This window comes from Danio rerio, chromosome 15 (assembly GCF_052040795.2).
Source record: "Danio rerio strain M-AB ecotype USA chromosome 15, GRCz13ab, whole genome shotgun sequence".
In the NCBI taxonomy this organism is placed as follows: Eukaryota; Metazoa; Chordata; class Actinopteri; order Cypriniformes; family Danionidae; genus Danio; species Danio rerio.
In genome coordinates this window covers 48,312,703-48,325,406 of record NC_141035.1, presented here as the reverse complement: position 1 = coordinate 48,325,406, position 12,704 = coordinate 48,312,703, and the positions used below count along the sequence as shown (strand labels likewise).

Here is a 12,704-nt window from a genome sequence, read left to right as displayed (position 1 = left end):
CATATGAAAGTGAAGAGCGGGGGGAGATCACGCATGAATGTAAATAGGTGATGGGGTGGGATTCATTCAGCTTATCCAGCAAATGTTTTATGCAGCGGATGCCCTTCGAGCTGCAACCCAACATACCAGCTGAAACACCCATACACACTCATTTACACTCATACATTACAGCCAATTTAGTTCATCAGTTCCCCTACAGCGCATGTGTTTGGACTTTGGGGAAACCGGAGCACCCGGAGGAAACTCACAACAACACGGGGAGAACATGCAAACTCCACACAGATATGCCAATTGACCCAGCTGGGACTCAAACCAGCAACCTTCTTGCTGAGGTGAGAGTGCTACCCACTGCGCCACTGTGACGCCATTGATCAAATATTCAATTAGTGCTTGTTTAAAGGGTCAGTTCACCCAAATCTTTCGCCATCCAATACCAACACGTTTACAGAGTGTGTTGTAGATCAGTGTGACAAAGTGTGTGTGTGTGTGTGTGTGTGTGTATGTGTGTGTGTGTGTGTGTTTCCTGCTGGTTATTTAGTGGTGACTTTTAATCTACTAAAGTGCTATAAGATGCTGAGATAGCAAAGAAAGCACATCTCCCTTTCATGTGTGTGCTTGTGTGTGTGTGTTTAATATACAGTGGATATTAATGATTTATACGCACACTGAAAATGTATAAAATTGAAGGGTTTTATTTAAAACACAATCCCCATGATGTAAGTAAATGTTTCACTAGTAAATATAATTAAATGCAGTTATTTTGTGTAGAGAATCTGTCATAGTTAATCATTAGAATTTATTTCATTCATTTTCCTCCGGCTTAGTCCCTTATTTATCAGTGGTTGCCAAAGTGGATTGAACCGCTAACTATTCCAGCATGTGTTTTATGCAGCGGATGCCCTTCCAGCTGCAACCCAGTACTGGAAACACCCATACACACTTATTTACACTCATACACTACAGCCAAGTTAGTTGATCAATTCCCCTACAGCGCATGTGTTTGGACTGTGGGGGAAACCGGAGCACCCGGAGGAAACTCACAACAACACGGGGAGAACATGCAAACTCCACACAGAAATGCCAGCTGGACGAGTAGGGACTTGAACCAGCGACCTTCTTGCTGTGAGGCCACACTGCTAACCACTGAGCCACCATGTCGCCAAATTTTGTTTTATGTGTATAGTTTTATATAATAATATAATATAATCCTTGTTGCTGACTCTTTTTGTAGATTCTGTAAGGTGTTCTTCTGACTTCTGACTGTCAATTGTATATCGAAACATGAACAGTGTGTGTGTGTGTGTGTGTGTATTTAAATGTGTGTGTGTGTGTGTGTGTGTGTGTGTGTGTGTGTGTGTGTGTGTGTGTGTGTGTGTGTGTGTGTGTGTGTGTGTGTGTGTGTGTGTGTGCGCGTGTGTGTGTGTGTGTGTGTGCGCGTGTTTATTGACCTGCGGTGTTTTCTGCTCTGGTTGACGTTGTTCTCCACCTTCTCCACCTGTGCATGCTGAAGACTTTAAACAGAAACTGGGACAAAGACTCTATAAAGACACACACACACACACACACACACACACACACACACAGACACACTCTCATTCTCACACAAACACACACCCTCACATACTCTCTTACTCTAACACACACACACACACGCTCACAAACACACAGTCAACCACAAACTGGAGATACACACATGCTCACAAACATACATACACACACACTCACACATTCTATCTTACTCTCTCACACACACACTCACACACACACACACACACACTCACACACACACACACAAACATACTTACATAAGCAAACACATTCTCACACACAAAATCATGCACATACACACTCACACACACACACACACACACTTCTAAAAGATGGTCTTTCAGCATGTCTGTGTTTCTCATACATGCACACAAATATACACACACACACACACACACACACACACACAAACACACACGCTCACAAACACACAGTCAACCACACAAAGGAGATACACACATGCTCACAAACATACATACACACACTCTCACACATTCTATCTTACTCTCTCACACACACACACACACACACACACACACTCACACACACACACACAAACATACTTACATAAGCAAACACATTCTCACACACAAAATCATGCACATACACACTCTCTCTCACACACATACACACTTCTAAAAGATGGTCTTTCAGCACGTCTGTGTTTCTCATACATGCACACAAATATACACACACACACACACACAAACACACACGCTCACAAACACACAGTCAACCACACAAAGGAGATACACGCATGCTCACAAACATACATACACACACTCTCACACATTCTATCTTACTCTCACAAACACACACACACAAACACACACACACACACACACACACACACACTCACAAACATACTTACACAAACAAACACATTCTCACAAACAGTCACGCACATACACACTCTCTCTCACACACACACACGCACACACACACACACACATACATGCTTACAGACATACTTACACACACATAAACGCTGTCACAAACACTCACTCTCATACACAAACATACATACTCACACACAAACATACATACTCACACACACACACAAACACTCTACCTCACTCTCACATAAAACACATGCACACACACACAAACACACGCACTCATACTCTCTATTTCATGGATATAGATAGACAAACACAGACGGGCACATACAAAATCTCTCTTTTTCACACACACACACTTTTTATCTCTCTTTTTCACACACACACACACACACACACATACACACAAACACACATACTCCTGAGAGCTGGTCTTTCAACATGTCCGTGTTTCTCTGTGTGTGTGTTTGTGTAGGAGACCTTCACAGCGGAGTGTAAGTTTAAGGAGAGTGTGTTTGAGAATTATTACGTGATCTACTCGTCGACACTTTACCGGCAGCACGAGAGCGGACGCGCCTGGTTCCTTGGACTCAATAAAGAGGGAATCATCATGAAGGGAAACCGGGTCAAGAAAACTAAACCGTGCTCACACTTCGTACCCAGACCCATTGAAGGTGACCACACTCACACACACACACACACACACACACACACACACACAGACACATATTTGCACACACATACACATACAAATGCATACTGAATATGCACACACAAGAATACACACACATGCATAAAAACATAAACACACGTACATATATACACACTAACACAAACACACATGCATACATATACCTCACACATGATTTAGTGCGTTTATGTAGCGAGTATGTCTCCAGCATTTATTAGATTTGCAAGGAATATTTATGAATGTCTCCAATAGACCTACAGAGCGGTATTAATGTGTCCTGAAGTAAAGTGAAACGGCTATACGTCGTGTTTTCTGGCCTCACGCATCACACGCCTGTCAGTCAGCCAGTCAGTCAGCACGTAACCTTAAAGGGTTAAACAAATGATGCTCAGCACTGCTACAGTTACAGAAAAGTTTGCACTGTTATAATTCACTCATCTTTTAGTAGGTTTTGATGCGATTATCACCCGCTATTAAAAAAATAAATGTTTTGAATGAGAAGCTGTAATGTAGCCGTGGCTTGATGAATTTTGGCATGGCGCCCCGCCATTGAAGAATGAATGTAGCAGAAACCATGGATATATATATATATATATATACATACAGGGCCGGAGCAAGCTGAACAGCCGCTCTAGGCAGAGGACGATCACGCCGCCCTCAACCCCAGGGTGAAAACGAAAGTGACCGGTTATGAAAATGAAGTGAGGTTATTCTGCCTCCCTATGCGCGGATATAACTGAGGACACGCAAGTGCTGAGGGAGCGAGGGAGGTGTTGCGGACACTGCGCACTTTATTTTGCAGCCCTATGCGCGGATATAACTGAGGACACGCGGGTGCTGATGGAAGTGACGCTGACGCCGCCCTCTTTATTCTATTGTCTATGCGCGAATATATCTGAGGACATGGGGGAGGTGTCGCAGACATATCTGAGGATGCAGGTGGTAAGGGAGGTGTCACAGACGCCGCCCTCTCTTTACTGCCGCCCTAGGCAGCCGCCTAGGTCGCCTATATGGACGCGCCGGCCCTGTGTGTATATATATATATATATATATATATATATATATATATATATATATATATATATAATATTAGTGCTGTCAATCGATTAAAAAAATTAACTAATTAATCGCACCTTTTTTGCAATTAATCTCGATTAATCATATTTAAAAGACTGAAACTTGTAATTTTGGCTATTCAAATGTAAAATTAATTTAAACGCAAGACAAAAACTATTTAAATTCAAAATATAATTGTTTAGAATTTGTGTTCAACTTGTACACACAGATTTCTTCATTTAAACAACATACCCACAATAAACCATCAAGATCCTGGCTTGACAGCCATATGTATTACAGAAATTAAAACACAGGCATGTTAATGCCATCTGAATTTCAAAACAATCAATACCAATAAAGAAAAAATGATTTTCATGTTGGATTCTAAGTGGACTGCAAAAATGCCAAAATACAGGCATTGCAAATATGGAAAATGGAAAATGATAATAATAATAATGAAGTATTGAATACCAACAATTGTACTCATTGTAAATTTGTATTGCTGTGAGCTGAGAACATTAATTATAAAGTAGAAACAATTTTGCTTAATCCTCCTTTACATTCAGACAGTTGCTAAGACAATCCAGTCTGTTGACATTATCGGGGGACAATGTGGACCTTTTCTTTTGAATGATGTGAGCTGAGAGTGAGAACAGTCTCTCACAAGCAGGATCATTGAATCAGCATATGCATTTCGGTGCCTAATTTCGTTGCCACTGGTGCTGCGACAAGGATGTAAGAAGCACCCACAGGTACGCGTTGTGGCACACCAAAGACTTATTCTTACAGAGACTTTGGTCACACCATCTCTAAACATTTAAACAACTTTGAGGAATATGGACGACGACATTTAGGCATTTGTTCTTGTTGCTAGGAAACGCAATCGCGCACACAGACACAGACATACAGGAGCGACTCCCTTCAGATTCAACACGCATGATGGCGTTCATCAAATTTGCTTAAACTTAAGCCTAGTTCACACTACAGGATTTTAAACATCAGCAGATCGCTGTGCTGTTCACACTACATGACTTGACTTTGTGTCTTTTAATCTCTGAGGTGTTCACACTACGCAACACTCCATGAACGATCCACAAGAGGGGGGTCACACACTATATGATCTGACAACATCTCATTCCCCATCAGCTCATTCAAGCTACCAAACCACAGCCAATGAAAATTTGAGGGAGGAGTCGTCAGAAAAGCTGAACACTATTGGCTGCTTGTGTGCTGATGACATCACTGACAGCGTTTCAAGCTTTGGAGAAAGCATTTAAAAACATCGTCAAATCAGCTGATTTATCAGCGGATTAATCACTCATCTGCAGGTTCCAGTGGATAGATACACAGAGAGTTTTTAATTTTTGTAATTTTATAACTCTTTGAAATAAAACTAACATATTTATAACACCCTGCCGTTTTCTAACTATCAGTGTATTTCTTTCTGACATTGTTATTTTTTTTATTACAAAACAGTAAAGAACTGAGCATTTCTGCGTTAAATTACCATATTGGTCAAAATGACTGCATGCATGTCTAATACTTTTCACTGTGACTTTAAATATGTGTGCATTTTCTTGCCTGGCAACTTCGTGCTAACATAAACAAAACTTTCTGATGGCAAAAACATCAATTTACTTCAGATATCTTTCAAAACAGCATATTCTGTGCCGGGAAATAGCTCCTGTTTGAAATTGAAAATGAAAGCCAAGCCTTTAATTGTTTTAGTATCTTAACTACATATTTATAGGCTGTATTACCAAAAAAATATAATATTTTTAGGTAATGGTGTCATTAAATATGATGCCAGACATTCAAAGCTTAATTTTAATATCTCAATAATAGCTTTGAATGTAAATATGTTGTGACAATATGGCGTTTCATATGAGAACGATCAGAATGAGCAGTATGGTAATTCTAATAGTTACAGAATTCTAGTTCCACTGTTAATATATCCTACTCTCATGTCTGTGCTAACGCAGAATGAAGCGAGTGCACCGATGCCCATTCTGACCAATCACAGATGTTTCTGCTGAGCTCCTGAACACACAGCCATTCAGCTCATGCTGATATGCTCTCTCATTGGCTGCAGCTCGTCACTACATCTGACCACACGTGGGGTTGAGTCGGCCGACTGCTCTGGAATATTTAGCATGCTGAATGTTGGATTTCCGTCTGCGAGGTGTCGGCGACGCGTCAGCGAGCCTCGTTGATGTGTTGCTCAGTAGTTCACACATAAAGAGCGGCGAGCGCCGAGCACCCGCAGATTTCTTCCCGATCACAGCCCGATCTGTCGGTGAGCTCGTTAACTTCCAAATCGGGCTCAAATCAGGTTTAAAATCCTCTAGTGTGAACTAGGCATAAGCGTTCTTAAGTATGGCTGTATTTCACAAGGATTCTGACACAGCAATGTGAAGCAGACGCTTTCGTTGCGTTTAGGAGGAAACACGTCAAACTTACTGAAACATTGGAGGTGCTCGCAATAGCTCGCAACATCATCTAAGTTTTACTGCGTACCTTTACATGGACACCAATACTCTGATTGTAATATGTTTAATATAATACTCTGGTTAAGAGTCTACAATGTTAACAGCGATTTTTTGATTACCTTAAAGGACCACCGAGTCTTGAAATACGAAGGTTTTTCTTTCCGTTCACCATGCAGTATCAAATTACATTTAAACAGAAGTCTAAATAAAGTTGAAAATAAAACATACAAAATTAGATGAAACTCTGGAGGAAACGCTGGATAGCCTGGTGATGCGACATTAATTGTTTTATACGGAATTTTTCCTTTTAAACATGCTTCCTTGCTCTTATCCATATTTCTTTGCATGTTGAACACACGTCGGCCACAACAGGAAAAAACGGCAACTGTCAATTCACTGTAATCAAAAATGTGTTGTAAACATCACTGCTGTTTAAATAATCAGATTTATTTGTGTGTGTTTTTCAGTGTGTATGTATAAAGAGCCGTCGCTGCATGATATTGACGAAAAGCAGCGGTCCAGGAAAAACTCAGGAACTCCCACTATGAGCACCAGGAAAGAGTTGAACCAGGACTCTACCGATCATGAAGGCTCATAGCCACACACGCACACACACACACAAACACACTGATCTGTAAATGTACACACAAACACAAACACACACTCTGACACACACACACATACACACACACATGACCCCTGGAGCTGAATGCTTTCTTACACCCGAACAAACAACAGCAACTTCAGCATCGACAAACATCAAACAAAAATATTAATGAAGTAACGTGAACAACGAATTAAAAAGCTGAATTCTTGTCTGTTCAAAATGTGAGTATCCGAAAAAAAAAGAAAAATCAGGACATGATTTTACATTTTATGCAAAGTCTGGCAAGAGTCTGTTCGTGAAGGGTGTTTCTTTCGGGAGTCTGAGCTTTAAGCCATGTTCGATGATCACACGTTGATTTATGAATGCCAAAAGCACTTTCACGCACCGCTATACGTCGCTCACTTCATTAATATCGAATGTCCTCATCGATTGTGTCCTTTTTTTATTCTGTTTGGGATGGGGGGAGGGGCTTGTGAATAATTCTGCTCTCTGATTGGCTGAAGGGGTCAGGTACTGCTCTGCTGATAGGCTCTGATAGTCACGTGGCCTGACTGCAAACGGAATCTTCTTCATCTCATTCCACTGTATGAAAACTGACGTCATCTTTTACAATATCTGTAGCATATTTACTATTCCCTCATACTCTACATTTACGACCCTCGAATGAAATTCTGGATTGCTACTGTACCTTTAAGACTTCTATATGTGAATGAACTGTTATGATCGGTTAAAGGGATAGTTCAACCAAAGGTTTAAGTTCTGTCATCATTTACTCAGCCTTATTTTTCTTAAGCTGAGCACAAAAGAAGATATTTTGAAGAATGTTGGCAACCATAGTGTTTGCTTTGCCTACTATGGAAGTCAATGGCTACAGGTTCCTTATTTTTTGGAGCATGCGAAAAAAAAATTCAGGACATGGTTTCATGGTTCATGTGACGTGGAGGCGCATGCTTAAGGGTGTTTCTTTTGAGAGTTTTAAAAGTATTTTGGGACTCTTAAGAGTCTTTTGGGACTTTTAAGAGTCTTTAAAGGGTCTTTTGGGAGTTTTAGGTGTCTTTGGGAGTTGTAGGAGTCCTTTAGGAGTTTTAGGAGCTTTTCTGGACTTTCAGGAGTCTTTTTAGAATCTGTTTGGAGTCATTTGGCAGTTTTAGGAGTTTTTGGGAGTTTTGAAAGTCTTTTGGGAGTTTTAAGAGCCTTGTGGGACTTTTTAAAGAGTCTTTTGGGAGTTTTAGGTGTCTTTCAGAGTTGTAGGAGTCCTTTAGGAGTTTTAGGAGCCTTTTTGGACTTTTAGGAGTCTTTTTAGAATCTGTTTGGAGTCATTTGGCAGTTTTAGGGAGTTTTATGAGTCTTTGGGGAGTTTTAGGAGACTTTGGGACTTGTAGGAGTCTTTTAGGAGACTTTTGAAAGTGTTGAGATCCTTTCAGGACTTTTGTGAGTCTTTTAAGGGTCTTTTGGGAGTTTTAAGAACCTCTCTGGACTTTTGGGAGTCTTTAAGAGTCTTTTAGCATTTGGCAGGTTTAGGAGTCTTTTGGGAGTGTAGGAGTCCTTTCGGAGAATTTTGGGAGTTTTAAGAGCCTTCCAGGACTTTTAGGAGTCTTTTAAGGTTTTTTTGGGGAGTTTTAACAGCCTCTCTGCACTTTCAGGAATTTTTTAAGAGTCTTTTAGGAGTCATTTGGCAGTTTTAGGAGTCTTTTGGGAGTTTCAGGAGTCTTTTAGGAGTTTTAGAAGACTTTTGGAGTTGTAGGAGTCTTTTGGGAAACTTTTGGGAGTTTTAAGACCCTTTAAGGGTCTTTTGGGAGTTTTAAGAGCCTTTCTGGACTTTCAGGAGTCTTTAAAGAGTCTTATTTGAATTTCTTTCTTCTGTTGAGCACAAAAAAAAGATATTTTGAAGAGTGTTGGTGACCATAGTGTTTTTTTTTTTTTCCTACTACGGAAGTTAATGGTGACAGGTTACTTCAAAACATCTACTTTTCCGTAAAAAACAATGCATGATTTTACATTTTATGCAAAGTCTGGCAAGAGTCTGTTCGCATCACGTGGAGATGCAGGAGTGAGGGTTTTTAGGAGTATTTTGGGAGTCTTCTGCGAGTTCAGGAGTCTTTCGGGAGTCTTCAAAATATCTGCTTTTGTGTAAATACAAGCAAAGCTAAATTCTTGCCTGTAAAATTGTTTTAGGACTATCTAAAAAAACAAATCAGGACATGATTACTCATTTAATGCAAAGTCTTGCAAGAGTCTGTTTGGATCACGTGGAGATGCATGCATGAGGGTATTTCTTTTGGGAGTTTTAGGAGTCTTTTGAGAGTTTTATGAGTCTTTTGGGAAGTTCAGGAGTGCTCAAAATATCTGCTTTTGTGTAAAACCAACAAAACTGAATTCTTGCCTGTGAAAAAAGTTTTAAGACTATGAAAAAATTGTTTGTTTAAACATTAAACAAAAAACTCATAAAGGTATGTAACCTCTCAAGTGTGAGTAAATAGTGAGTAAATGTACATTTTTTGTGTGAACTATCCCTTTAACATCAGTCGCTGATTGTGTGTTTATGTAAATATGGGCGGTGATATGTTAATCAGACGATTTCTAGCGAGCCAATGAACGGCATAGCGAATGTTTTGAGTATTTTGCAACCCACATCGAACTCTTATTTCAAGGAAATAACGCAAGGTGTCTTGAATGTACCTCAAGCACGTGATGTCATAAAGACGATGATGTCGCAGGAAGTGGCGGATCCTCTGTAAACGGAATGCCCTCATTTCACCGCACGCCTCCTGTTTTTTGAAATGGGAGATCTGCATTTTTTTATCCTGCCAAAAGCACAGACTGCCCTCTGAGTAACCGAACTGGACTTAACCACTTTAAACCAGCACACGGTGTGTGCGCGCACGCACATATGTGTGTGTTTGCTGAGAATATACTGCCCCGGCTTTCCTTCACTCAGCGTTTTTTTAATCACTACTCGACTGTGTTCGGAAGGAGGAATACTAGCATACTGCTCACTGCACAGTATATACTGAATACTGCCTATTATTTACTGCCTTTCTTAAATAAAATAGTATGTGAAACGGTGCACATTTTAATAGTAGTATCACTGTGTTGCATGGGTCATCCGGCAGATGTTATACATCTGTTAAATAACGCTGTTTTGCATGCTTAATCCAATTTTGTGTAAGACGTCCTGTCAAATAATAACAATAAAGATCATTTTTCGCACTGTAAATGAAAGGTTGAATGCATTGCATTGTGGGATAGCTGAGCAATGACACTGTCGGGGTACAAAAACAATTGAATATGTCTCATTACTGATGAAATCACAGCAACACGATTTTATTTTTCCTCGCTTAAGCTGCTTTGAGAGTGTATAAAGTGCTTCATAAATAAATGTAAATGACTGCTCAGATTTAGGTAAATGTAGTATCTCGTCCTGCATACTGTGCAGAGTATGCGTACTATATACTGCAGAAGGAGTGAGATGTGCTAGTATGCTATTCTGAACGCAGCCACATTCCCTGATTCAGCAAAATAATAAGGAAGCTGTCGCTCGATGTTTCTGATTGGTCGCTTGAGCACAGGTTCCTTCCCCTTTAAATGTGATCTACCTGCTCATTGGTTAGATCATCAGTATATACGGGCCAATCAGCTGGGTTTATGAGAAGTCTTCCATTAGTGGAGCTGCACCAGCAACAGAGGGGGGTTGGGCGTCCAAGGTCAAGGAGAGAAAACAAGGGGTCGAGAATAAAGATGTCTGCCTGTATTTCGTAGAGGATGTTGCTAAAGAAATGATCTTCTGCCGACCCGGGAAGTTCTTTTGTGTTTGCTGATGTTTGCACCTTAATTCTGAACACGTTCATGTTCATTATGTAAAGAGTTCTGAATAAAGCATTAAACCTGCCACAGGAGGAAAACATCATTTCAAAATTAAAAAGAAAAAAGATTAAACTCTGGTCTGGTGTCGGTGTTTTTCCCCTGCCGTCAGCACAAATGCACTTCAGCTCTGATCCAAAGCCCTCATAATCTGTCTTGTTGTTGGCCAGAGGTTATGGAAAGCTGAAAAAACACACTCTGGATTTTCACATTAGGATGCAATTACTTTGATGTACGTGACACTTATTCATTAGGCAGATGCTTTTATCCATTGCCACTTACAAACAGTCGAAGCAATCAAAGCAACGAAAGTGCAATAATGAGTGTAAGTAAGTAAGTAATGTGTATTTATTAGGGATGCCACAGTTCTCAATAAAACGTTGAACCGATCTGTACGACCTCCACGGTTCAATACGCACTTGTGAATTTCTCGGTTTGGCGTTTAAAATATTTATGTGCGTTTTAAATCTCCCTGAATTGACTGTGTGTGCTAAGTCCATGAGCTGAGATGAGGAAACTCCTCCCCGCGAGTAAATATCCAATCACTATGCTCTAAAGTTAGGCGGCGCTTGACCATCATTCCACACTTTAACATTGTGAGCGGCGGTGAAGTGAGGCTTAGGCAACAGTACAAGGAAGCGCCAGCGAAGTGAGGCAACAGTACGAGAAAGCATCAGCGTCAGGCCCGGATGGGCTAATCGGGAGGACCGGGAGAATTCCCGGTGGGCCGGTCCGTTTTTTTGGCCGCGAGGGCCAGTGTCCCTTGCTCCAGAATCTGTTGCTCTCAGCAGTCACACTTTTTAAATTAATTAATTTATTTACTTGACCACAGTCTTCTTATTCATTATTTTAGTGCAGCTCTGCTCTTTTTATATATAACCAGCCTGCAGGTTTATGATGATGTAACTCAGATGAGTCACTCTTCAATATACAGCTCTTGTGGTCCAGTGGATAGCACGTTAGAGTATGACGCTGCCGACCCGGGTTTGATCCTTGTCTGAGTATGTTATTTTTTATTTTTTTTATTGTTAAGACATATAATACTGTTAGGGTTGTTGATCATTTTAAGTTATAAAGCAGCTGTTTTCTCAAAAAAAGACGTGATAGTGTAATTAGAAACTGAATTGGAAATGACCTTATTTTAATATAGTCAGTCGTGAACTGAGGTGGGCCGGTCTGAGGCTTGAAACTCCAGGGCTGAAAAGGAGTCCCACTCCGGCCCTGATCAGCGTCTTTCTAATCTGCGGTGTGAGGACATTTCGGTTTTGCCGTTAAGTATAATACAAACAAAAGAAAAACGGTGAACAAAAAATAACTGTGCGCAGGCATTGTTTTACACGTATATCCATGACTGCACATCTGCAGCGCCGTCACCCAGCAAAATCACTGTCTGAAGGCAGATAGCAGAGAAGGTGATAAAGTCCTCTAAATAGCAACAATCCCTTGCTGAATCTTTCCAGCAAACGTACTGAACTGGTTCCGAGAGACACATAAAATAACAAAGGCAGTGCGGGTGTTAATGCTAAAGATTTGCAGCCGTTTTCGGTGATTGGAGATGTGGGCTTTTGCCATCTTATAAAAGCACTCGATTCGCGTTACACACTACAGTCTCG

General features: G+C 40.6%; 1 protein-coding gene across 4 annotated transcripts in view; it reads left to right on the top strand.

The window, feature by feature from the left end:
* The window catches only part of fgf12b (fibroblast growth factor 12b), a 107,215-nt gene extending 96,049 nt beyond the window's left edge, over nt 1-11,166 (top strand). For 3 of the 4 annotated variants that reach the window (XM_087283307.1, XM_087283308.1, XM_087283306.1), the window contains 2 exons: nt 2,863-3,061; nt 7,091-11,166. In XM_087283307.1, coding sequence (XP_087139433.1) covers nt 2,863-3,061; nt 7,091-7,221 — 330 coding nt within the window. In that variant the 3' untranslated portion in view covers nt 7,222-11,166. The remainder of the gene's footprint in view (nt 1-2,862; nt 3,062-7,090) is intronic. The other variant, NM_001045459.1, reaches the window with a different exon arrangement.
* The last annotated feature ends 1,538 nt before the right edge of the window (nt 11,167-12,704 follow it).